The sequence below is a fragment of the Cynoglossus semilaevis genome, chromosome 12, assembly GCF_000523025.1.
Source record: "Cynoglossus semilaevis isolate Cse_v1.0 chromosome 12, Cse_v1.0, whole genome shotgun sequence".
Classification (NCBI taxonomy): Eukaryota; Metazoa; Chordata; class Actinopteri; order Pleuronectiformes; family Cynoglossidae; genus Cynoglossus; species Cynoglossus semilaevis.
In genome coordinates this window covers 16,140,683-16,166,975 of record NC_024318.1, presented here as the reverse complement: position 1 = coordinate 16,166,975, position 26,293 = coordinate 16,140,683, and the positions used below count along the sequence as shown (strand labels likewise).

General features: G+C 41.1%; 2 protein-coding genes across 4 annotated transcripts; one reads left to right on the top strand and one right to left on the bottom strand.

Moving 5' to 3' along the window:
- Positions 1–425: 425 nt before the first annotated feature.
- On the top strand, positions 426–13,152 carry edaradd (EDAR-associated death domain). Of its 2 annotated transcripts, none has more exons than XM_008322466.3 (7): positions 426–675; positions 7,524–7,582; positions 8,048–8,090; positions 10,179–10,249; positions 10,881–10,929; positions 12,044–12,997; positions 13,039–13,152. In XM_008322466.3, exons 1-6 carry the CDS (start codon positions 618–620, stop codon positions 12,430–12,432), a joined length of 669 nt encoding a protein of 222 aa, XP_008320688.1. In that variant the 5' UTR covers positions 426–617; the 3' UTR covers positions 12,433–12,997; positions 13,039–13,152. The 2 variants fall into 2 exon arrangements, with proteins under 2 accessions (XP_008320688.1, XP_024916750.1); XM_025060982.1 differs by having other exon boundaries at positions 12,044–12,953; positions 12,998–13,116.
- Positions 13,071–20,819, bottom strand: LOC103387707 (neuroblast differentiation-associated protein AHNAK). 2 transcript variants are annotated; one of them, XM_008322465.3, is made up of 5 exons: positions 20,403–20,819; positions 18,484–18,574; positions 17,814–17,919; positions 17,525–17,700; positions 13,071–17,111 (listed from the first exon to the last, which is right to left on the bottom strand). In XM_008322465.3, the coding sequence occupies exons 2-5, from the start codon at positions 18,487–18,489 to the stop codon at positions 13,935–13,937; spliced, it is 3,465 nt and encodes a 1,154-aa protein (XP_008320687.1). In that variant the 5' UTR covers positions 18,490–18,574; positions 20,403–20,819; the 3' UTR covers positions 13,071–13,934. The 2 variants fall into 2 exon arrangements, with proteins under 2 accessions (XP_008320687.1, XP_016892500.1); XM_017037011.2 differs by lacking the exon at positions 20,403–20,819 and having other exon boundaries at positions 18,484–19,219.
- Positions 20,820–26,293: the final 5,474 nt, after the last annotated feature.

The following is a 26,293-nucleotide window of genomic DNA, read 5'->3' as shown; positions in this document are numbered from 1 at the left end:
GCGTCACTTATTACTAAAAAAAGGGTGATTAGTAAGATCACAGACTAAAATGCTGTACATGTACTGTACTGTATGAACTCCTTTGTCCAAATAATACTAACATAATTATCATTATTTAAAAATATATTGTGGTATTCAATGTTTTGGTGGTGGACGTGAAGCTCCACTACTGAGACCTGTAGGTGGTGCTAATGACACATTTAATAGCGCTGTTTCGCGATTCAAACATTTTGGTGGCTTATCATATGTAATTTTGATAATCGTATAAACGTAGTCAAACTTTTATGTTTATTACTGGTTGTGTATATAATAAATACAAGTACTGTGGTCCTCAAAAACGTAAAAGCGTGAATTAAATAGCCAGGATGCAAAGAAATGTTAATTTCCGTGGGGTCCCTGAACGCAACAGCAGAGCTCGTTACCTGTTGGCTGCTTCCAGTTTGTCATTAGCGTTTTTGTGTCTTTCGGTGTCGCATGTACCGCTCCACAGGTACAACGGATTTCACAGAGCACAGCGCACTCTGCCTAGACCTTTATTAGTTATTGTTGCTTTTTTTATATATATATATTATATTTTACACACTTTCAATTGTCTCACCGTATCAACATTTCTCCGCATGGGAGACGTGACAGCCTTAATAATGAGCACTCTTCAAACGTGTAAGGAACATTTTGGTGAGTTCGGTATCGTTTTGACTTCTTTTTTTTTTCCGGCTAAACTTGGCTATTTTAACTCCTACCAGCCATTTCTCATGAAATGTCGTTACTTGTTTAAAATACTAGCTTTTACTCAAAGGAAGTTATTACGATAAGACTGGCGTAGTGCAGTACAGACGAAACATAGAATGGAATTAAGAAAAGAAGCATGGAATTATTTTCTGCACGAGTGGATAATAAAATGACGCTAACCCTTTATTAATAGCAATTAACGTAGAGTTTTCTAACACTAGGTGGATAGACCAGTGCAAATTCTCTCTCCTAGCTATTGTTTTCAGCTTGAACTGACAACCAACAGTGAAGAGGAACTCAGTGAGCAAAATAGAAGTGTATGAGTTAATGTTTGGTAGTTGAATTAATTACATTAAATTAATGAAACTGAAATTGGAGACTTAGATTTGTGACCTACTTGGCATGTTTATGTTACATACTAAGAATTTGACCCCTTCATTTACATAACATAGGTGTAGCTTTTATGCTATATACATTTTTATTTTAAAATGACACAATCGGCCAAATTCGGCCCATGGGCCACGAGTTTGACATGTGATTTACATTTACAATATTGTCTGTATTTTGTGTTTTTCACCTGGTATTTATTATGAGCTAACACAACAGTCTTTATTCTACCTAGGTGTTGAATTTTTGCTGTAGTGTTTACCAGTTCTTTATTTCACAATATAGTTAACTGCAGATTAGAAGGATTAATGCGAGAATGCTAGTTTTGTTTTTCAACTCCTACAGCATGCGGAAACTAACTTCGGCCGTAGGAGGTCATCTTCTAATCAGAAGGTCGGTGACTCAATCCCCTTTTAAATGTCCCCTTTCTGTCTTTCAGCATATGAACTGATAACTGATCTTCACCACAACCAGTTTCCTTTACACTAGTGTCTAATAACCAGGAACCAATCCTGCGGTTCATATTTGTTAGTAGCAGAGTTTTTGCGCTATCAAAGGCATTTAAAATATGAGCCTGTAATGAATGTAATGGAATCACTCAAACCCTCGCTATAACAAATGTATTTAAAGGAGGAGATTCTCGTGATGATGTCATTTCCTTTTTTTTTTAATATCCGGCCTCGCAGTCAGTTGGTGCAGTCCCTGTAAGGGTGATTTTGACAATGCATTTGTTAGAGTTTTTTCAGATGTACTTGCCTTTGAAGTAGGATGAGGAAACTTTTTCGTAACCCCTAATGCCTGAATAGATAAGAATAGATTACAGAACTGGTTTAATTGATATCTGTAGGTTTGTTGCTTTGGTTGTTTTTGCAGAATACTAAGTGATAGTAAGTTGGCTTTTACCTGGCTGTATGAATGATATTGTTTGTGAACTCGTGTTTAAAATTGGAGCTGAAGCCAGTGTTTATTTTTGGTAGATACATTTCAAGCATGACATATTTATGTTCTTCTTGTTTGCCAATTAAATAGCATCGGAAAATAAAGCAAATCCAAATATTCCAAGTCACACGGGGATTTTATTTTAAATAATTCCCGATGTAAATGAAAGCCAAATAGTATATATAGTTATTGAAAATACACGTAAATGAATCCGACCTTGTGCTCCCCCTATATTAAAACCACCTTTTATTTGGAGAATAAAAAGTGAATGCATTTAAAGCAGTTTTCAGTTAACAAATATAACAGGAGAAGCTCTAAACCAGTGGTCTTTTGACCCACTACCCCTCTGACCTCTAATTTTTTGATTCATTTAAATGCTTTAAAACACATTTTTTATTAGCTTAGTTTGAACTATAGTACCAAACAGTATTTATATTTAACAAAAATATGCTGCGGTTTTTTTTTTTCAAATACCTGGGTTTTATTAATTGAATTTTACAAACTAACGTCTCCCATGAAATTATGGTGGCAGCAATGGCTCATTTGAATCTGAGACCCCAGTTTGTACTGGTTAGAAAAGTCTGTCCCTCTGCATTGTGTCTCGACAGGAGTGTGTTTCCTTGAACCTTGAACTGTTCCTTGAAAGTTTTGATCTCAGTGCTATGCTAATCGGATGCTTAGCTAAATACCGTAGCTGATCTTGAGTCCCGGTACACTTCTCAGACTAGTCTAGACAACGGGGCTGCACGGTAAACGTTTCATAGCTTAGACACTGAACAAACATAGACTTCACCGTGGCCTCAGTCAAGTATTTGCATTCACTTTTGCACTCGCGTGCAAAAACAAAGCCAGGACAAGCCAACCGGACCACTCAGACAGTTTGCTTTTTCTTTTCATGGGTGGTCAAATGGAGATAAGCCTGGTTCACCTGCCTGGATTTATCACCTTAAGCAGCATATTATGATGTGGTTTATGTTTCTTCTTTTGAACTTCATTCAGAGCGTGCAGCAAAACGATGCCGCCCTGCGAAGAGAGAGAGAGAAACAAGGGGAGTGCTCCACCGACCTAGGGTGCAACTTAAAGTTGGTGATGGCTAGGGCGGATGGCTTTAAGTTCATGTATGCGTTGCCCGCTGCCCACTGCCCACTTTTGAGGGGGAAGATGACTTATACGCACACTGAAGTAGTACTTACCGTATGTACTATCACTTTTGAGGGGGAAGATGACTTATACACACACTGAAGTAGTACTTGTGTACTACGTATGCATGGGGGAGATTACCTAAATGAATCAGTAAGAGCCCACCAGTCACCTTTGTTGAGTGTGAAAGGAGTGTTTGTTCAGGGATTTCAAATAATCATCGACCTGTTGAACCCCCTTTCCCCCCTTGCCCCCCCACTAACCTTTCACTCTGAAAATGAACGTCACTCTTTACCCAAGCTGCAACTCCAGCAATAGGAGACAATTATTTTTTCTTTATGTTTCTTTCTGTGAGGCGTTCATGTTGTTGGCATTAAAAAAAAACGTGATATACCACCATATTATGTCAAATGTATATTTAAAAACTGCAAAGAAGTGAATATAAATAGAACCTACGATACAGTCAAAGTAGTTGTACGACTTAATTACTGTAAAAACGGTCCCGTAATGAAGTTAGGTAAATTGTTAGTAATTTGTAAAAATCTATTGAAGTAATATGTTTTTTTCAAAATCCAAAATCCCCAATTACCTCTAATTGGAAGATATGGGCGACACGTTATATATTTCTTGTCTTGTGTGGGCTGGGTTTATAAATGTTCTGATAGAGGGGATTTACCATGTGCTGCCTTTTGTGTTTTTTGCTTTCCAAAAATCCAGTCGAAAAATTGTGACATCACAAACAGTGGTGGTACGTGTTTAAAATAAAACGTGTACACCACTGACAATTTCCATACGTGCATACGTTCAGCGTCATTAGCAGAGTTTGACCATCATTAAAAAAAAAAAAAAAAAAAAAAATATTAGAGCAGTGAGACTTCCCCAGAAAATCCCCAGAATGTTTGCTCAGAAATATCAAGCAGTGACTGGCTACTGATTGGAAGGGAAGGGGAACAATCATGCTGCAAGGATGTAGGTAAACAGTTAATGACAGTGTCGGGCGTACGCAAGAGGTCTGTCACGATGAGATTTTCCAACCACAACCTTTACGACATGTCATGTCATTGGTTTGTGGGACTTTGGTGACATTGGGGAGGAATATGTGGCTGGAGGTTTCGGTGTGATTGTTCACAATTTCTACTGACGTGGTTGCGTCTTCCCCATTGTAAAGCAAAGGCTAAATTTAGATTGGAGAAGACCAAAGACCCTCGTGCAGTTCAAGGCAGATGGACTTCTCCTTTAAGACCATTTCATTGTTATTTTTTTCATTTTTTCCATATTTTATCCCAGTGTTTCACCACCTTTTTTTGAGCCGTGGTCCCACAAGGTTTCCGTTTTCAAAACCTATGTATTCTGTATCTCTGTTTGATTGAACGATGATGACAACTTACTACTACGTACTAGTAGAGTACGCCTGTTTTCACAGATGTACTCTGTACTCTTAGCGTTGTAGAAAAATCACTAGCATCTTTCTTTACTTGGATGTACAGGATTGTTCTACAGTTTAAAAACCGCAGACATTGATATTTAACAGGGATGTTCCGTTCCAATCCTCTGTTTTGGCATTAGCAGGAGAAAAATTTTAGGTTTGTCAAAAATCATGTGTCCCGCGGGAGCTTAAAAAGTGTTTGTTTGTTTTTTACTTGATCCATTTTTTTTATTACTCAGAGCAATGTAACACATTTGTAATTTACAGTCTTACAATTACAAGCGGTAAACTGTATTGCTATAGATCAGGGGTCCCCAACCCCTGGTTCGCGGACTAGTACCAGTCCATAGGTCATTCGGTACCGGCCCGCAGTGGGACACAGTGAAAAAATGAAAAAAAAATTCTAATTTACTTCATTCAAAAAAAAATTTAGACTTTTCCATTTACTTTCTTTATTTGACGATAATCTGGCAACATTTTAAAATAAAAGTTCATTCAGACTTTGATACAAACAGAATAGAGTCTGGTATAGATGTAGCTCCTCCATAACAGACTAATACATGTTTCTGCAATTGATTATTATTTATTCAAGCTACCAATATTGTTCATTGCTGTGTAATAGAAAAAAACAACTGTATTTCATAGGTTGATAACCTCTGCTACGTGGACTTTATTAAATGCTTTCGAAGCTCCCGCGGGCCACAAAAAAACGGCTTGGTGGGCCGCATTTGGCCCCCGGGCCTTGAGTTTGACACGTATGCTCTAGGGGAACAGATGACTTTTTCCACAGCTTGTGATCATGTGTTCTTTCATGTCTCGTCGAGCAAAGTACACGCATACGAAGAAAAATATATTTATAATGCAACAAATGCAGTATTATAACTAGGGACTACTCAATTTAACGTTTTCATGTCCGATACCGATACTGCAACTTGGGAGTATCTGCCAATACTGATATCAATCACATACCCTCTTTTCTCCTCCAGCATGCCTTCTGCTGCTGTTGCCATGGTGATAGTGTCCCTGTTTACAACATGTTGAGCATTTGGGTGTAGGCATCGGATTTTTTTTAAATGTTCCATCCGGGAATTTTGATAAATATATGACCGATACCGATCCTGAATATCTGCTCGTGCCATTCCGAATTATAACTTAACTTAACAAAGCAAATAATAAGTTATCAGATTGGTATTGGAGTTTTTCGAAAACTCACTGCAGTATCTGTACTTGACAAGAAAAATTCCCATCGAGCCATCTCTAAAGGTGTGAACAGTGATTGTTACTGCCGATAATTCTGGGCTAGTCCCTTTACTGATAGCATCAAAGAGTACTACTAGAGTACTACAAAGAGTTCCTCCAGGGACTGCTAGAATTTTGAAAAGAATTGATCCTCTATCACTTCCCCCATTCTTCATAGAATAATGTATTGATTTGAATCTGCTGTGTGGGCTCGAGGTCGCAAAGAATACATAAAGTCACATCTACTAAGAAACGGTGAAATTCTTCGGAATCAGCAGAGAACATGTTCATTCTCATGCTGTCAGGATTGAAAAAGTGTGATGACTAGATGGAAAAAAGAATATGGATAAAGAGTTTTTTTTTTTCCACAGGAGGATAAAGGACTACTAGTTTTCTGGTCTTTCTTAACAGTTGCTAATACGCATCTCAAATTCATCAAAAACTCTCCGACCTTAATTACTCCTAAATAAGTTTTAGAGAACATTCTGACCCATGAGGTCAAATAAAAGTCACGTCCACACACTTGTCAGATGAAAAAAATAATCACAACATGGGAGCGTAAATCTGGGTGATAACGATGTACAGACACAGATGAAAGAACAACATGATCGCGACCGCAGGAAAGAGCAGAAAACAGTTTTGTTGCTTAATAGCAATGCTGCTAATAAACTTAGCCGCGCCTGCAAAACAAACACAACCCTGCTAGCCGCACCATCGTTGTTGTTACCACCTGCAGCCCGCCGTTGTTGTCCGGTCACGTCAAAGTGACGGGGTGGCGACGCCATCGTTCCAAACTCACTCTTTTCCACTGTCCACGTGACGATGGCATAGCAGCGGCAACGTGGAATTGTCCACTCTGGAAACCCGTCCTCACCCAACCCACACCCAGTAAACCAGGCGTGGGCAAACGTTTTGATTCGCGCGCCACAGTTGTCCTAAAATTGAACAGTGGAGCAGATAGACGGAGCGTTTATGTGAACTAAGATAAATGGCTTTTATCATTTTCTACGCCATCTATTGGGGAAATATTGGTATTGCAGGGAAAAGGCAAAAGTATAATGATAATATAAATAAATTATATAATTAGGAAATATTTGGCGGACCGGGATAAAACAGAATGATAATATAAATAAATTATATGATTAGGAAATGTTTGGCGGGCCGGGATAAAACAGCGAATGGGCCACATCTGGCCCCCGGGCCTTAGTTTGCCCGTGCCTGCTGTAAGCCGTAACGATTACATACTTTAATGTGGCCCCCGGGCCTTAGTTTGCCCATTTAATTTTTCGACCTAACAACATTTCTATGTGGACGAGACATTTTCACATGACCACGATCCATCCTGAGCACCTCTAATGTCCCTGTCTTTTGCATGGACCAATCGGCATGTAGACGAGCAGAGCCTGCGTTTCAACTCCGCTGTTTTAGATGACCAATTTCAAATCCAAATTTTTTTTATAAACGTTGTCCAGGACAAATCTGGACACACGACCAGACAACTAAAAATGGCCAGAGGCTGATTCAAAGCACATCATGAGACGTACTGTCTTGGCTTTCTTGGCAGAAAGTAGATACTGTACTTCCGCGAAGTAGAAGAAATGACTTCAGCTGCCGTCGTATCCTCACATAACACATCTCTCTCTCTCTCGTTTTTCCCTCGCAGACAGAACCACTTCCGAACCTGTGGAGGACACGGACACCACCAGCTTCGTGGGACAACTTGTGAGCGCCTTCATTTTGACCCGCGTTTGTGCGACCGCCTCGTTGCCTTGACATGTTCCGCCGCGCTTCAAGCAGATTCCTCGTAGCTGCTTCTTCAGAGGGAGGGCAGAGTCTTAGCTGTAATCTGCACGGGACTGTGCCGTAACTGAGCGCGCTCTGTAGCGCACTGCTGTGATTGCTAGATCCTGGGGGCTTATTGAGGGACAAGTTGTATCAAGCTGCTCTCTCCCTCTCCCTCTCACTCTCCCTCTCTTCCCCTCTGTCCCTCTCTTTCCGTGCATGCACACAATAAGTCATTTTTCTCAGTGCCTCGACTCTTGCTCCAGACCCAGAAACTGAGCTTGTGCGCAGACATTTGACAGAACTCACAAATCTTATTCACATCTTTCTTTAATGCACAGACTTAATTATACTTAAATTTGTACTTAACATTCCTATCATTGTCTCCCTTTGTCTCTCCCACAGTCTTTGGAGGCCAATTACCCAGTGCAAGTGACAGATCCTCATGGTAAATATGAGTATTCAAATATGCATAGGTTTTTATTATTATTATTATTATTATTATTATCGTTATTATTATTATTATTATTATTATTATTATTAGATAAGAGGGTGGACTGAATAGACAGATCGATCTAGTTAGCTAGTTTGCTATATAGCTAGCTAGCTAGCTGGTTGGCGAGATCCCTGGATCTACAAACAACGACATGAAAAAAAAATTGATATGCAACTCTCTATCTCATCGGTATATAAAAACATATTCCAGCTACGGTCTTGTTCTTTTGTGTCCTGGAATTTCCAACTGCAACAAACTGAATGGTTTGGACATAGATTAGAGACAGACACTTGTGTATTGAAGGGCCAAAAGTTCACACTGCATGTAAAAACAAAGACCAGGCATTTGATTCTGGAAGAAAAGAGGAAAAAAAAAAGCGATCTGAGAGCGGGACAACATTTGAATGACCTGAAGCGAACACCTGAGACAAGTCTCTTAACGTTCCTCTGACGAATACAGAGCACAGGTTTTTTTTTGTTTTTTTTTTTAGAGCAGGTGAGGAGGGACGTGGAGATGACAGTTTGCAGTGGCTTCTCATCCATTCTGATCAAAAAGGCCAGGTGTGAAGACCCTAGAGCCTCGTACTTCTCTTTGGGAGCAGTATGAATTGCCAAAATGAAAACATCAAAGTTAGTTACAGACAAAATAACCCATCAAGTCATTTTACCTTTCTAATTTCTCTAAATCTAATAACTCGGTGGCAGTAATGTATGCTCTTTTTGCCAGACACGAAAAAAAACAAAGAAAGTGTTTTGTGCAACATCAAGACACAAGAAAGTTTGTTAAACAACAATGAGAGACAAGACGGTATAATTTGGTTATGTTTGTGTGCAAATTGCGCAATCCATTTTGTTCTCGTTACCGCAGCGGTTAAAGCCCACAGGATCGCTTCAGACATGTTGCTGCAAGAACAAATGGACAGGCTAACTTTAGCTACAACAGTCCCAGTAAAAGTAAACAGTGTAGACGAGATGACAGGGTTCTTAGATTGATCTGCCCGTCAACCGACATCGATCGGAATTTGAAACCTTGCTTATCAGGGTCCGACGTTTCTTTTTGAAAAGACTAGAAATGGCTAGAAATCATGTAACGCCTACAGCATTGTTTCCCAAAGACTGGGTCGCAACCCTCAAGTGGGTTGCAAGAGTTTTTTGGGGGGTTTTTGGGTCGTCTCGCAACATGTTTCCCAGGAGTTTGACTTGGGTCGCGAAGGTTTGTGACTTTTAAAATATGGGTCTCCAGAAAAAAAATTTGGGAAACACACAAGACCAAATAATAATGTTCAAACTGATCTTTTTTTTTTGCTTCTTTGGGAATATTCATTGATTTAAAATTTGACGCCTGTGTCACGTTTCAAGGAAAAACCGACCACTACGGCAACTTGGAGTGTCTGCCGATATCAGTATCAGTCTGACACCTTCTTTTCTCCCCCTAGCTGCCGTTGCTGGGATGATAGTATCTCTGTTTACAGCGTGTCACGCAAAGTCAAATGGAGCATTTGGGCTTAGGTATCGGATCGCAGAGGCTGCAATTGTATTTTTAGATGTTCGATCCTGACATGTTCGGTATCGCATCCAGCCATCCCTGGTACGAGGAACACTCAAAAAAAGCCTCTGTAGAAACTACGCTTTCTCTGATGCAATTTGGATATTCAGTGTACAGTCAATCACAAATGAATTTTCCTAGTTTGTACCTTTTTGTTGACAACTTATACAGGGGACCACGACTTGCATCGGAGTTTCGCCAAATTCACGCCCTAAGTCTGTCCCGCTCGCTTTAATGCCTTATGTGGGGATGATGGAACTAGACTTTCTCAATCAATTCATGGAAAATGGCGACAGAACCACGAAATCGCCAGGTTGAGGATGTCGTAGACCGAAGCCCCCCCTCTCCCCCATTCAGAGTATCTGTGTAAACAATTAGGCTAAGTTGCGTAAAGCAGGTTTATTAACCGCAGGACTTGAAGTTTAGTGATCTTTTCTTTTGTTTGAAGTCTGACCTGATGATTCGTTAATACCGGACGTTTATTTTCTGCCACAGATGCTGTAACGCTCCACCTGAGCTCCATGCCCTCCGGATACTTGGGCACCTCCTCGGAACGAATACGACAGGTCAGCGTTTGGTTTTGACGCTCGGTCTCTTTTTACTGTGCTACGCCTGGTTTCTGTTCACTGAGCTCCTTCGTCGGAGTTGTTCGCTGATTTCCGTTTTCCCGTTGCTAATGACTGGATTTTCAGCGCTACCTAGCTTCACTGCTTTTTGCATTTTTATTAGAAATATGTGTAGCCTTCGTGTTTTTTTTTTCTGTCTATGTTGTACTCACACTCTGATTGGATGATTCAGCAGTCGGTTAAATAACACATTTAGTGGTAATAAACACAACATACTGTAAAGATAAGGGATGTCTGACTGAGACCTAACAGTCAATCGGTCGACCCTGCAGTCAGTGTGAATAATAAGTTCAGCAGAACAACAGAAGAAGTTCTCGCTTTCTGAGAACTGCATTAGACCGCTGCAGAATCACACCTTGAGCGAAGAGCTTTTTATTTCACACCAGGTTCAACAGGAAGTGGTTTCGTCCAGATGAGCTGTGAGCTGCAGCTGTGGCTTTTACTAATAACAGAGCAGAAACAGAAGAGTTTACACTGATTGTTATTCTCAATTCTGTTCATATCATTTTTTTTTTTTTTCAATTTTTCCCCATGTCTTTTTTTTTTTTTTTAATTTTTCCCCATGTTCCAGCCTGTTGAAGATGTGGAAGAATGCACATGTCCAACATCGTCGTCTCCAGGTAAAACACTTCTTCTTAATTTAACCTCTGAAATCCCTAACCCTATATAGATTAAACTTCTGCTATTAAAATATGAGTTATTTTTAGATGTTTATGTGTTTACAGGAAAGTAGTGTTGACGTTTGGTGTGCCACCTTCCTTTGGTGGAAGCAGACGTTCAGGGTTAATCTAGATTCGTAGTAAGAGCTTATCTGTATTTCCTGTATTCACAGGAAAAAGGAAAAGAAAAAAGACAGACGTACTCTGTTATTATTTAATACGATTTATTATTTGTGTGCTTTTGTATTTTTTGTATGTGTACTGTAGTTTGATTGTTGCGTGACTGACTCAAATTCAAAATCACTTTGGATAAAAGCGTCTGCTAAATGTATTGTAATGTTGTATATATATATACACACACACACATATATATACATATATGCGTATAAATATATGTGAGTATATTGTTTTTTTCCCCACCTCGATTGATCTGACAATAAAGTTGACGCTGTTTAATGACGGTGTCACATCGAGGAGAAACACCTCCAACAATGACCGCGTTCCTCTCCATACGTTACTTCCGTAGTGTAATATTACAACCCCATTTATGAAATTGATGATAAAATATCAGCATAGGCTAGCTACTTCTTAAATAGTGGTGCGGGCCCCTCTGGGGGAGCATGGTGAGGTGCCGGGTGGGGGGGCGTGAGGGGCTTCCAAGGGAATATGGCTCACTGGACATAAGTGTACCACTGCTGTAATGCTTGAATGATGACAACAAGCCTCCAGCCACTAGGTGGCAGCAACTCATACAGTGGTTTGTACAGATAGAAATATACATGTGATCAGGCTCCACTGGCGTAAGCCAATGAGCTGGGACACACAGATAAAAATATACATGTTATCAGGCTCCACTGGCGTAAGTCAATCAGCTGGGACACACAGAAGAAGAAGAAGAAAAAAAAAAAAGTTTGACTTTTCGACTACTCCAAGGGAGATCCAGATTGTACCACTCCCGTTGACGACACCGACTGATCGATTTTCCTGTTAACGACCTAGTACCCACAGTGTATGAAATGAATAAAACAAAGACTTCAGCCCAACACTAACGTACGGTATCTACCACTGTGCCCAGACTATCCCAAGGAGCTGCAGTTGCTGAACAATCCCTGTGAAAAGTGCTGCTGTCCCGCACCTCCTCCCAAAATTAGTGATCTCATGAACGACAAAGACCTCCTGGACCTGTTGCGGCTCAAGCTGGATCCGAACCACTGCACCATCAAAAACTGGAAGAACTTTGCGAGTCGCTGGGGAATGAGCTACGACGAACTGACTCTGCTGGAACACCGGACCCAGGGCTCCCTGTCCCACAGCCCGACCCAGGAGTTCCTGCTGCGCTACAACCAGAAAACAGTCACTGAACTCACCGAACTTTGCCGCTTCTACCAGCGCATCGACGTACTACGGCTGCTGCAGGGCTGGATAGAAAAGGACTGGCCATCGAGATGGCAACAGACTCATTGACCTCGTGGTCCGTGTATTTATCATGTATTTGTTGCTTTTTTTTTTCTTTCTTGGTGGTACTTCGTTGGGGTTTCTTTCTTTCGGTCCATTAGATACTTCTTTTTTTTTCATTTTAGTAAGAAAGGAAGTTAAACATTGACATATGGAGATCCAGCAGTGAACCTCGGAGATCAAGTTTAGTATCAACTAGACGAGAGATTGATAAAGTAATGGTTGGGCTTAATTTCTTTCTTTTTTTTTTTATATATAGATTCGGTCATTAACACTGTACTCGTCTCTAAGCAATACTTTATGGTTCCAACCAATACTCAGGATCGGTACGGGTCCGATAACGGCCAACATTTCATTTTGTCAGATAGATATTATCGGCAGTTACTCCACGTTGCAGTATCGGTATCCCTGGTTGGTATTGTAGTTGCCATGTGTCTAGTTTTGTGAAAGACTACGGCAAAATACTCTTACGCCACCATAATCTAAAGGGAAACCAGAAAATGTGTGTGTCTTCTGATTGTTAGTGATTGGTTAGTTTAAATGTCACGTCGTCGTCGTCGTCATTTAAATCTAGGTTAGTTTAAATGTCACGTCGTCGTCGTCATTTAAATCTAGAATATGTTTTCTTTCTTCAAGAACTTTCACTCACAGATTTGTTGATTTAATGTATTCATATATGAACCATAAATGTTTTTTGGTTTTTTTTTACAGTCTCTGTGTTTCTCAATTTTTCATGTTCATATTTTATTTTCAACTTCTTAACTTACTGGAGAATGATCATTAAGTTGCGATTTTTTTTTTTTTTTTTTTTTTTTTCCCAAAAACAATCTGTCGGGTTTTGTTAATTCACTGGTTTCAAATGAGGTTTAAGAAGTTAAAAAGTAAAGTTTATCTAAATTCCACTGAACGTACAAAGACTTGTCGCAGTAAATGCGCATTGTAATTGTACTGCAGTAAAAGGATTACAATTAGGAATATTCAACAGGGCTCAGGTTGGAGTTTTATGCTTCAAGTATTGAATTCGTATGTAAAAATCTATCCTTGAATAATTTCACTAATGGGGAAAAAAAATATAACTTTATTTTTGTCTTTTATGGGAAGAAGAGCTACAAGAATGCTGAAGGTGACGAGATATTTATTTTGTTCAAACACTGATAGTGACAGTAATTCTCAGAAACAGGATGAAAACACTGTGAGAGAAGTTATAATTAAACATAAAGTAACGCACGTCTAAATCAACAACGTTCAGAAAAAAAAAAGCTCATATAAATAATGGGAATATACATGAGTATCAAATTGTGTTCTTTCTTTTGATAAAACCTTGCTTTGTTTTTTTTTTTTTTTTTGTTTTTTTTTTTACACAGATGATGGATACTGAAGCTGGCGTTAGCTGGAGAAAAAGTATACAGAACACTTACATGTTTTTTTTTTTTGTTTGTTTGTTTGTTTGTTTGATGTTTTTTACATAGCTACCAAACTGGAGCTTAATCTAACGGGTAAACCTGAAGGAATCAGACGGCATCGGGATCCTTGATATTTAGGCCGAGCATATTGGAAAGGCCTAATGACAGTTTGTCATTTTCGTCTGTAGTGGAAATTTGCGGCGCGATGAGGCTCAGGCTCGACTCTGGTTTCTCCACCTTAAAGGTTCCTCCTCTCGCCAGCGACGAATCGCCCGCGGAGGCGCTGCCGTCCAAGTATGCGGAAGGAACCTGCAGATCGATACCACTTCTTGCATCGGTTGGTGATGCGTTGGTTGAGGGCGATTTTTCCATTGCCTTTTTCAGTCTCTCCATAACGTCGACCTTTTCTGTTGCCGTTGATTTGCCGTTGACCTTCGGCAGGCGGATGCCTTTGCTGAAGACGTATTCCTTTTCCTCGGAGTCAAGTTTTGCAAATTTGTATAGATCAAAATCCTCGCTGTCATCCATGCTGTGTCTGGGTAGCCTGTGGAACCTGAACACAGGGACCGACGAGTCGTCACTTAACATATCTGTGACGGTGTTCAGATTCACCCCTCCATCAGAAGCAGAGGCACTGAAGTCGGGCAACGCGATCTTTCCTTCGACGTCAGGACTGTTAACACTCACATCTGCACTGGCATCAATCTCAGGAGTTTCGCTTTTGGATCTTAAAAACCCAAAGTCTGGCATCTTGATATGTGGCCATTTGGACTTTTCAACATTAGCATCTAAACTGGGAGCGTTTACGTCTAATTCAGGACCTTTGATACCTCCCTTGACTTTCGGAGCACTCATGTCTATTCCGGGAACGGAAACGTTGGCGTCTGCTGTGCCTAGATCCAGGTTTGGTGCTTTTAGGCCTGCATCAGCTGAAGTCTGAACAGATGGAACATCTATTTCGGGCCCTGAAAGATTTGGAAGGTTGAAATGAGGGAAATTTTGCTTGTGGTCCATTTTTGGCAGGTTAAGGTCCAAATTGGGAGTTTTTAGCTTGGCATCGGGTGCTTCCATATCAACCTTTGGCAATCTGGCATCTACGCTTGGTGCTGAAAAATGTCCATCAATTTCAGACGAAGAAAGGCTGAGATCGGGTACCTTGAAGTCGGGTGGATCCAGATTTGGCGTCTTGATGTTAGCATCTGGGAGGCTCAAGTTAGATTTGGGAGCAAAAAGACCTAGACCTGGACCTTTCAGATCCGCTTTAGGCATATTGAGCCGCATATCTGGAGCTTGAAGGTCGACATCACCAACTTCTGGCAAATCAATGTTCCCATCAAGTTTGGGTGTAGGAAGGTTAACATCTGGGGCGTTCACATCCACGTCAGGCCCCTTCATGTCAGCATCAAGATCCAGCTTTGGAACTTTCAGCGTGCCAGATTTACCTTTCTTCCACGTGAACCATTTCAGTTTACCAGAGGGACTTTCAACATCTGGCAGTTTGACGTCCAAGTCAGCTTTCGGTGCGTTAAGGTTTATATCTGGACCATTTATGTCAGCTTTAGGAGCTGACAGATCTAAATTGGGAGCTTCCAGATTACAATCCGGACCTTCAATGTTAGGATCGGGGAGTGTGAACTTTTTCTTTTTAAAGGTTGGCCATTTGAGCTTCCCAGATGGAGCCTCGAAGTCTGCGTTCGGTGCCTTAACATCAAGATTAGCCTTGGGTAGATCGAGGTCAACATCAGGTCCGTTCAGTTCAGGACTGAGATTGAGGTCAGGTGCTTTTAAATCTGCATCGGCATTGAGGTTAACGTCTGGGGCGTTTAATTTTGGTCCAGAATATTGGATCTTGGGCTTTTTCCATGTGGGGAACTTGATTTTTCCAGAGGGGGCTTCCAGGTCTGCATCAGGGATTTTCAAATCAACATTACCTTTGGGTAAACTCAAATCCGGTGTACCTATATCGCCCTCAAATTTTGGTGCGCCCAAACCTGCGTTGAGGTCCATGTCGGCTTTGGCCTTGGGTTTTTTCCACTTTAAGTGAGGCCAGTTGATTCCCCCTGATGGTGCGTCCATGTCAACCTTTGCATCAGGGACATCGAGGTCAGCTTTCGGAAGATTCAGCTCAGCTTTTGGAAAGTTAACGTCGCCCCCTATCTTTGGGCTTTTGAGGTTCAAGTCGGGTGTGTTGAGATCAGCATCGATGTCTAGGTCTGCTTTTGCTTTTGGCTTCTTCCATTTCAGATGAGGCCAGTGTATTTTCCCAGAAGGTGCCTCGGCATCGATACCTGGTGCGTTCAGACTCAAATCAGGTCCTTCAAGGTCTGCTTTTGGTAAACTCAGGTCGACGTCAGGGGTGTTTATCTCACCGTCTAATGTTGGGACCGAGAGCCCTACGTCTGGTGTGTTGAGATTTGCATCGAGGTCGGCATTAGGTTTACGGAAGTGAAGGTTCTTAAGCTTCGAGAAATTGAATTTACCAGAGGGGGGATCGACATCGAGATTCGGGGTTTGGGCGTTAAAGTCCGGGGCTTGAATGTCAGCACGAGGCAGATTCATATCGACACCTGGTGTGTTGATTTTTCCATCGAGCTTCGGCGTGGACAGTTTGACATCGGCCGTGGGTATCTCCGCATTCAAGTCAGCATCTGGTCCTTTGACTTTGGGAGCTTTCCATTTTTGATGGGGCCATTTGAATTTGGCGGAGGGAGGCTCGATGTTTGCGTCTGCGTTTGGGACTCCCACATTTACATCAGGACCGTTTAAATTGAATTTTGGGCCGTTCAGATCCCAATCTGGGCTGTTAGCATCTAGCTTTGGGCCTGACAAGTTCAGGTCTGGTGTGTCCACATTTCCCTTGAGAGAAAGATCTGTATCTCCAGAAACATCCACATTTGCCTTTGGGGTACTGAGTTGAGGTAAATTAAAGTTTGGCATGGTAAATTTTGGTGTGCTGTAATTGCCACTCTTGATTTCTGGTTTGTTGACACTAACTGATGCAGTGGGGGAGTTGATTTGTGGAGCCGAGACGCTGACATCGCCCGCTCGGAATGCACCGTCTAGATCTCCTTTGATATCCGATGCGGACAGCGAGGGCATTTGGAAATCGGCATCACTCGAGGGGGTATTCAGACTAAGACCAGGAAGGTCTCCATTGAGAGTGGGGCCACTTATACCCCCATTCAACCCTTGCCCAGCGTTTAGCTTTCCGTTCAGGTCACCGAGAGAAAAACCTGGTGTCCCTGTCGATGCGTCAAGTGACAGGTCCTTACCCATATTCAGAAGCTGTTGGTTAAAAAAAAAAAAAAAAAAAAAAAGAAGAAAAACTTTATAGTTCTCTGTTGGACAACAGCACAATAAAAGAGCAGAGCTCTGTGCTATATTTAGCTGCACAGTCATGTTGCCTTTAAAGCCCATGGATTCATTTGATCCACTGTGAAAAAAAGCTGAGATTTTACCGGTCTGCACAGTCATGTTGCCTTTAAAGCCCGTGGATTCATTTGTCCAGTGAACGATCACACACCTCCAAACTAAATGATTGCACACAAAATATCTCAGAACTGTTCATCGGGACGTTATTCTTCTGGTACCCGTACGGTGCCGAAGGTGGTTGAAAACAATACATTTGCTAGCCCATTTTGATCCACTGTAAAAAAAAGCTGAGATTTTACCGGTGTAAAAAAAGTTGCGATACCGACCTCTGAAGAATCGTTGAGACCCAATCCCAACGAGCCAAGGCCGGTACTGGCGCTCAGCTCCTTCTTGGTCAGAACCTTCATGTTAGAGTTGTATGGCTCCAAGACCTTGAGAATTTTCATCACTTCCTCCTTTTTCAGCTGGTCGAGGTTGATCGTGGCGGCGACGAGTTCGTCTCCTGAAAACCCAGAGGGAAACAAATGAGCAAACGGTTCCATCCCGTGGCACCTTTTTGCGATTCTTTGCGTAGTCACCGTTGCTCTGTCGCACAGAGGAGCTCGTGTTTCGTACCTGCTTGCAGGCCGCTCTTTGATGCCACCGATGCATCTTTGATTCCTCTGACAACCACTCCTTTTTCTGAGTCCTCCAGGACCAGGCTGTCTGAATAACTTGTAGTCTAGACAAAAAGAGTAGATAGTTATTACCCTTCTGGCAAGTTTGCAGCATCTGTTGCAAGTTTGACTTAGTCTGATGATTCTCAACCATGGGGCCCTGACCCAAACTTGGGCCACGGACGACACCGAGGAGGGTCGCAAAAAAAAAAAAAAAAAAAAACGTTCAGTTTTGCACCTGTGGGCCGTCGGACTAGATTATCGTTTATCAACTGAAAATGTATAATGTAGCTTTCGACCATGTGGTGGCGGTATAGCATCAGTCGCTTGTTTAACAAGCTTTAAATCTCTACGCTAGCTGTAGCAAAAAAAAAAAATATGGAGACGTTTTTAAAATGAAAAAAATGATGACGAACAACTAGCGGACCCACCCCCCGCGAAAAAAGTTTTGCGTAGGTACAATTCTGTGTCCGTCAAGTACAGCTTTTTGCTTACTAAACTGTTAGTGGATTTTTGTTTTTTTAATTGAATGTAACTCAAACAAACCACCCATTATTGGGCCCCCGGACCTCTTCGTACTATAAAAATTGGGCCCCCAAGGTCAAGTTCAAGGTTAGTCATGTACTCACCATCATCTTGTGACCGTTTACATCCACATATCTTGGAAAAGTACGTTAAAAAGCCATAAACCACTCAGACACAACGCTGGCACGAAATTTGCTGGAAACAAAAAGCAAACAGAAACCACATTAGTCAGGATGGAAACTCTCACTACTGTCTCACACATCAGCCCACGCAGGAGGTCAACAACATTTGTATTTTGAAGGATGTTCCAGTAATGATTTCAATCATTTTTTTTTTATTCGACTGCTGTTTGCCATCTGGTAGTCCTTTCTCTGATGGCATCACGCTCATGAATTTGGTTTTCATTCCAGTCAAGGGGTATATGTGATGAATGTAAACTGTGAAAACCACAACAAAGAATTACCCGACCTCTGGTATTTCAAATTTGTTTGAAGTGACTCACTTCAGGCGCAGGCGCAAACTTTTTGACTCGTGGGCCACAACTGTGCTAAAATTTGAATTTGAAAGTCACGCATAGAGGCTAAAATGCTATAATGCTTTTATCATTTTTCTGCGCCATCTATTGGGGAAACGTGGGTATTGCAGGGAAAAGGCAGAAGTGTAATGATAATATGAATGAAATGATATCATTTGGGAAAGTTTGGCGGGTCAGATTAAAAAGCCGAACGGGCCACATGCGGCCCCCGAGCCTTAGTTTTGCTAATGCCTGCTCTAAGACAATTGATATATATATATATAAAAAAAAACTAAACTGCTGAAACTGATGGACCTCAGCGAATATCAAATGAAATCTGTAGCAGATTTTTTTTTTTTATTTTTAGTGGATCGTAAAACCTCGGTAGAATACCTTCGACGCGATTCATTAAATCCAACCCCGGGGGCCTCAGGTCTACGCATACCTGCCTGTGTTTACCTTCTGCTTTATTTTTCTAACCCCACCTGTAAGAGCGAGAAGACGCCCATACATTCATGTCACCTCACACCTCAGGAATCCAAAGCTCTCTGCCAGGATTGGTCAGGGGGAATGTGAGCGTCCAAACCAGTCAGATAGGATGCATTCTGACTGACAGGTCACATAGCTGAAGAGCCACTGACACACACACACACAACCACACCCCGACATCTTCACATTTAAATGCCAGTGCTCTTCCAGTGCAATTAGCATATCAATATGGACGTTGTTGACGATAATGAAAAAAAAAAAAAAAAAGAAAGAAAAACAACAGCAGCAGTTTTTCTTCCTCTCGCGTCCGAACCGTATCAAGTGGAAACTGAAAAACAAATCTCCGCAGCTTCAACTTCTCACCGACAGATGCTGCAGCTAAAGATTAGGATGTTTTCAAATTCACATCAACATTGCAAAAAAAAACCAGCTTAGAGACAGTAGAGAAATCGTGCACGCAAAGTGTGAGAGACTACAAGGAAAATTAGTCATAAGGCGATGACGGTCGTCGCAGCGCGAAGCTGCTTCTTAAGGAAACGTAAGACATAACATCTCGTTTCCTACCTTCTTCAGACTAGACATTAGCAACACAAAAAAAAAAAGATTGCAACCAAAATTCACGTGAAGCAAATTGAACATTTGTCAGAAACTGCAAGCTGAAGAGTGACCTTTAACATATCTGTCCAATAAATCAGAATATACCGTGGGTGTATCCTGTGGAACAGGGTGGCACCACCAACACAACAATGTAATTAAATTTTAAAAAAATCAATAAAAAAAATCCACTTGCACGTGCATTTCAAATAATAAAAGACACTTTGTAACAAAAAAAAAAAAAAAAAAAATATAGATTAAAAAACATCTGAAGCGCCAAATGTGACAGAAAATGATACCTGAAATTATTCACATTTGCATGGGATTTTTTTTTTTTTTTTTTTTTTCATCATCTATAGCTATTAGATTTCAATCTTAGATCAGTGCCACGAAGCCACAAGCGACCTGGACGTTCGATGGACTCACCGTACGCTGCACAGACTCCAGCACCTGAGGAAAGGCCAAGGAGAGAGGAAGAGACGGGAGGGAGGGAGAGAGGTCTCCTCTTCCTCTGAGAATCACGTCTGCTCTGTCAGAGAGGATGGGATGGATCTGCCTGTTAAACACCTGTGCGCTCAGAGGCAGCCAGGAGAACAGGTTAGGCCGCGTCAGCACCGCCTCCTTTAGCCATCTCACACACACACTCACACACACACGCTTGACTTCAAAGTCTGAGCGCACCCGAAACCCGAAGGCAGAAACACTGAGACACACCACTCCTTCCTAACAGGACTAACCAGGTTTTCAGCAAAGGTCTTACATAAACACACACACACACACAAGAGCATTTCTTGCATTCATTTTATATGACAGACCATTGCACACAAATGTGTCATTATGTCACCCATGCTAGTTTACAGTGGCCCCGGCTGGACGCACATATTGCCGTCACTCACTTTGTTCCAAATTTTTTGTTGTTGTTTTTTTTCTTTTTGCACTTAAAAAAAAAAAATCAATAAATAGCACATCTGTTACAAAGGTGGTTTAAGGGAGGGGGGCCCCAGACTTTGTAGATGCCCCTCCCACTCCCTGCAGGTCGACTCATACTTCAATCGGCCACTGAACTTTCTTTCTCAAGAACGGGAACAAAATGACAAATTACTGCACCTCCGTCCCCCCCCAAAAAAAAAATAATATAAAAAATCAACTTCATAGTGAGGTTGTACATCATGGGAGTTCCCTCTGCAGTCTAGGCCTAAGGTTAACCCAGAGGATGGCAACCCTGGGTCACCTCATGTGACTCTAATAAATATTGAACATCTACGATGAATTTATTTTATTGTTATATTTTATCATTATAAAAGTTAATTACAATTTTTTTTAAATTGTATTTATAAATAAATTATCGATTTGTTTTAATATTTCAATTATTTCAAAAATGTTGCACGACACGTATGCACATACACGGTGTTATCTTCATTTTAAATATCAATTTAAATTTTTTTTTTTTTTTTTTTTTTTTTTGTAGAAAAGTGGTCCTCATGGCTCTCAGAGAGCTTAAGGCGGTCCAGCTCTGTGTTAACCAATGACATCCATCGAACAGGTCCGTCTCTCCTGGGGTGATCAGTCTCATCATCCTCACCTGTGTTTCCCCTCTGCTCCTGCCTGCTCTGTGTTCTCTGTAAGTTGGTTTTTTTTTATTATTATTATTATTATTATTTCCTGTTCTTAGACAATAATAGACCTGTGTTTTGTTTTCCTTGTTATGAAATCTTTAATGAACAATTTGTCCATTCATTACGTGCATTACAATGAATGAGAGTTTTGACTTATATCTGAACACGGTCAAAGATCAAACCAGTCAACAAGAGGGTCAGAAACTGCACTGTTACTGGTGCTTTTTGAATCGGTTCTACTATTGAACACATTGAACGGGAAGTCTGTATCAAACAAGTAGCTCTTCATATTACCAAGTACCCTTGAAGTAGCTCTCATTTTTCAAAAAGGTCGGTGACCCCTGGTTTACGGGAAGCCGGTGGAGAGAAGCTAGAACTGGATAATGGTCCATCCGTCCAGTCCAAGTCTCTTCAACGGTTCCTGTCTTCCAGAGTTCTTGTCCTTGAAGAGGGTAAAATCGGTAATCACAACCTGAAGGATATTTAAGGAGAAACAAACATTCACACTGCAGCCTGAGGGCCAGGGTGATGTCATCTGATGTGATAATAACGTCAGATTAAGCATATCTTGTTGCTGACAAAGTTTCAAATTAGGAAGTCGTCCAATTCAGTGTCAATAAATCAACCTGTTTCCTGTCAGCTGTGCAACAATGGAAGTTAATTTTATGCTCATTTAATCACTGGCTATTTGATCAAAAAAAAAAAAAAAACACGCGTGGGCCGGAGACAGGCCGCGTCTTAATTGATGTTGACAATCATAATGATATTGTGTCTTCATAGACTTCTCCGCCCCAAAGTCGGCAGGATGCACTCTCTCTCTCCTCATTGGCCCAAAATGGTGCAGAAATATAATAATCTCATAATTTGGAAAACCAAAAAATTACAGCCATGTTCCACAGATAGAGAACACTTTAAAAAAAAACAGATTTATTTTTCATACATTTTTTTGATCAAACTCAATATATATATATATGTATATATATATGTTACATTTTTTCCCAGTAGGCATTGCTAAATGCTATTTTACGACAATATTTGACTTACGATTGAACATGTGTGAGGTCCAAAATGTGTGGTCCGTGACGCAACGGTGTATTATGTAAACAAATCGTAAACAAACGCGATGGCCGTTTAAAAAGATATACTTCAACGTGACGGTAATGCGGTAAATGCTACCTGTGAGCGGTTAACAGGCATCTGCGCCGTATCAAAGGAGTTTTAGCGTTAGCCCTGTGCTAAGACAATGCGATTTACAGTGTTGTTTTTTTTTTTTTTTTTTTTTTTTTTTTTGCATTCTGCTATAAGGCATGTCAGTTATTTCGCAGTATCCGGTTTCTAGGTATTCTAGACACCGACTGCGTACCAAGCGGTGAGTCACTACCCAACCCATCCAAGCAATTAACGCCGTGTGATAGCAGAGTGAGAGGGTGTTGCCGGGGGAAGACAACAGCTGAACAATGAGCGATAGAAACTCCACGCCAGGTTTCTTGTTCTCCGCAGCCGGAGATCTTTAAGGACAAGAACATCACACAGGGAATTCCAGTGCTGTTTGGACAACGCATGGAAATGATTGAACGTGTCCCCCAACGTCAGTGCATGTCAATGAGGCATAATTGGCCAAAGGACGCTAACTGTGTATGTCTAGATTTGTAAAAAAAAAATATCAGGGTCTCAAACCCCTGGTCCACGGGCTGTAGATGGCCTACAAACCTCTCACGTCTGTCCCGTTCTAGATGTCAATAATAACGTAGGTCTTCACCGAGGTGCTGTGGTTACACAGAGGGAACAGTGATGAAGACGCTGAAGACGTGACGGGTTGTTTTAATAGTTAGCTAAAATGCGTTTTTCAGTCGTTTCAAATGAACGCAGAAAGAAAAATTTGGGGTTTTTTGGTTTTTGTTTTTTTTTTGTAATCACCTTAACATGCGTTTCTAGATCACATCAAAATCAGCAACATCGGAAGCTAGCTCGTTTAAGCCATTTCCCCCCTTTTTGTGAGCTAGCTTCTTTATGATTTATATATATATATATTTTTTTAATAATTAGCTATGGATGTATGACAAATGAATCAGTCATTTATCGTGGAATAGAAAATCAGTAGAATGCTCATCTGCTCCCCCTACCGCATCGTTTTGGAATTAGCTCAACAGACCCTGATTGGAAATCAGTAGAAGAGGGAAACAAAGTGAACATTAATTAGGGATTTCCGATAATATCGGCCAACCGATATTAGCTTAGATGTGCAATATTGGTAAGAATCGCTATCGGTTTGTCCTTACGATAACGAAAACCCGATAACTCAACATCTGGGTTTCGCCCAGATGGTTGCACACAATGAAATATGCATATATCAGAATGTTTCGACAACATCGGCATATCGGCAAAAAGTTAATATCGGACATTCCTATTATTAATGTAATGCTTTCTACGACGCACGTTTGCGCAATGATTAAAACAATGAATTTAAAAAAAATATGTCGCTACATTTTTGTCACAGCCTTAACAACAGGTGTGTAATGCCCAACCGCTTAGTCAGAGCAGCTGTAGCACTGCCTGTCCCGGCTCAGGCGTGTCTGTCGTGACGTAGGTGTCTGGAGGAGTGTTAGCTTTACAGCGTAATAATCCGTTTCATATTTTGGAAGAGGTTTTTATTGTTTTTCCTTCTGTTGTTGTGTAAAGACAAAAAACAACAAAGACCAGAGAGACGGTGGTTTTGTTTTGTCATAACACAACTGTAGGCCTAGATTACAGCTAGCTAGCGACGCTACCACTAGCACAATTTAGGTTTTGACTCCATTCAGTAAAAGCGATGAACCAATAGGCTGTCTTCAAACAGTGACTTCACTGCGGGACACAGATTTGGTCAAACCCTGAAAATTGTATTTATCGCAAGTTTTCAGTGTTCAACAGTTTTGAACTTGCGGGCCACATGTCGGTGGTATTTGGGCCAAAAGTGGCCCGCGGGCCAGAAGTTTGAGAGACCTGTCACAAAAAATTAATGTATTTAGTGATAATATGTGATCTAGGCCAGCGGTTCCTAACCTTTTTTGTACCAAGTCGGCCATTACTGCGGACCGGTAATACCGCGCCATCGTTAAAGGATGATTAAATTTTCAAAATAAAACGTCTTTTAGACTTTATTCTGTTAGTATCAGAGTCTGAATGACCTGTTGTTTTGAAACATTGACAGATTATCTTTGAATGAGAAAAGTAAATGGATATGACGCATGGACCGGCACCGGTGTAGCAGTTATGCCTTACCCACAGAAGGTCCTGGGTTCGATGCCCAGATGAATCGCGTACTGGGTTCGATGCCCAGATGAACCGCGTACCTAACGGCGCCTCCTGTGTGGCAACCTGTGTACTGCAAAGGCTCTCACTGTGGATTCTCCCGTTGTGGGACAAATAGGAGACATTAAATTAAATTTGAATTAAATGCTGTCACTAGCATTTCATTTCCGTCTTCCCCCATTTTCCCTGATTTTAGATCTGATTTTTTTTTTTTGCTTGAAAAATTTGGTCTTGATCCATGTGTCGCGGCATAGTACGTCAACACTTGGTTGAACCTAAACTATCAATTTAAAAATCTTCAAAGCTTAGGCCTCGTTCTCTGCATCACAGAACCCACCTCCACCCCCGGGCTGCAGCCACATGCGGAAACATCTCCGCAGGAACAGTCCTATTGATATGCGTGTTTCTACATGGACTTTGATAGGGAAATGGTTTTCAGCAGTTTCTGGGTCCAGTTTCTGTTTTCCCTGTGCTGCAAGCAGCTGTTTGTGGGGGGTGGGGTACTCACTGATAGTGTTGGTGGACAACAGGGATCAAACAAACAAAACTATATACAGCGGTCCCTCGTTTATCGCGGTAGATGCCGCGAGAACTGAATTTCCTCAAAGTAGTGACACCATGTTTATGCCCAATAAAATGATGGACGAGGAAGGCGATGATGACTTTGATTTTATGATTATACGTCTCTCCAGAGGGTGGCGCCATTTCTTGGGGCACCTCTTCCACGGTTTCCGAAGGTGTAGCCGTAGTAGTAGCAGTAGATTTTGTTGCAAAATCGGACCGAGAGAAACCATATCGTTGTCCCATTCCTGTATTCCAGTATATTTTATATATACAGTTGTAAAAACCTGCAAAGTCGTGAATCCGCGAAAGATGAACCGCGAAATAGCGAGGGACTACTGTGTATATATATATCTATATATAGATATATATATCTATATATATGTGTATATACTGTATATACATATATAAATGATGAATGATGAATGGTTTAGAGACAGTGGCTCTGCCTAACAGAAGAAAAGGCTATATATATATATATATATATGTATATGTATATATACATGTATATATGTATATATATGTATATACTGCATATACACATATATATACATATATGTATATATGTATATATATACGTACATATATAGGGGGCTCAGAGCTGATTCCTGATGTAACCCCCGCCCCTTACCTTGAACCAGTCAATCACTCAAACAGCACAATTAACTGCAGTCTGGCTGGCCCTGTACGTGCCCTGCACCACCCTCACATACTTCTCCTCCACTCCCAGTTGTCTCATATAGTGTCACTGCTCCTCCCTGGTCAGCCTGTCATAGGCTTTCTCTAAATCCGCAGAGACACTGTGCGACCCGTTCTGACCTTCTCTGAACGTTTCTCTGAACCAGCACT

Excerpts from the sequence above, each read along its gene's own strand:
- LOC103387707 (XM_008322465.3), bottom strand. Across the intron at positions 17,701-17,813 it reads AAAGAGCGGCCTGCAAGCAG|GAGACGAACTCGTCGCCGCC; the intron begins GTACGAAACACG and ends CTGGGTTTTCAG. Across the intron at positions 17,112-17,524 it reads GTCTCAACGATTCTTCAGAG|CTTCTGAATATGGGTAAGGA; the intron begins GTCGGTATCGCA and ends TTTAACCAACAG.
- edaradd (XM_008322466.3), top strand. The coding sequence starts at position 618 with ATGGGAGACGTGACAGCCTTAATAATGAGCACTCTTCAAACGTGTAAG. Across the intron at positions 676-7,523 it reads AACGTGTAAGGAACATTTTG|ACAGAACCACTTCCGAACCT; the intron begins GTGAGTTCGGTA and ends TTTCCCTCGCAG. Across the intron at positions 7,583-8,047 it reads CCAGCTTCGTGGGACAACTT|TCTTTGGAGGCCAATTACCC; the intron begins GTGAGCGCCTTC and ends TCTCTCCCACAG.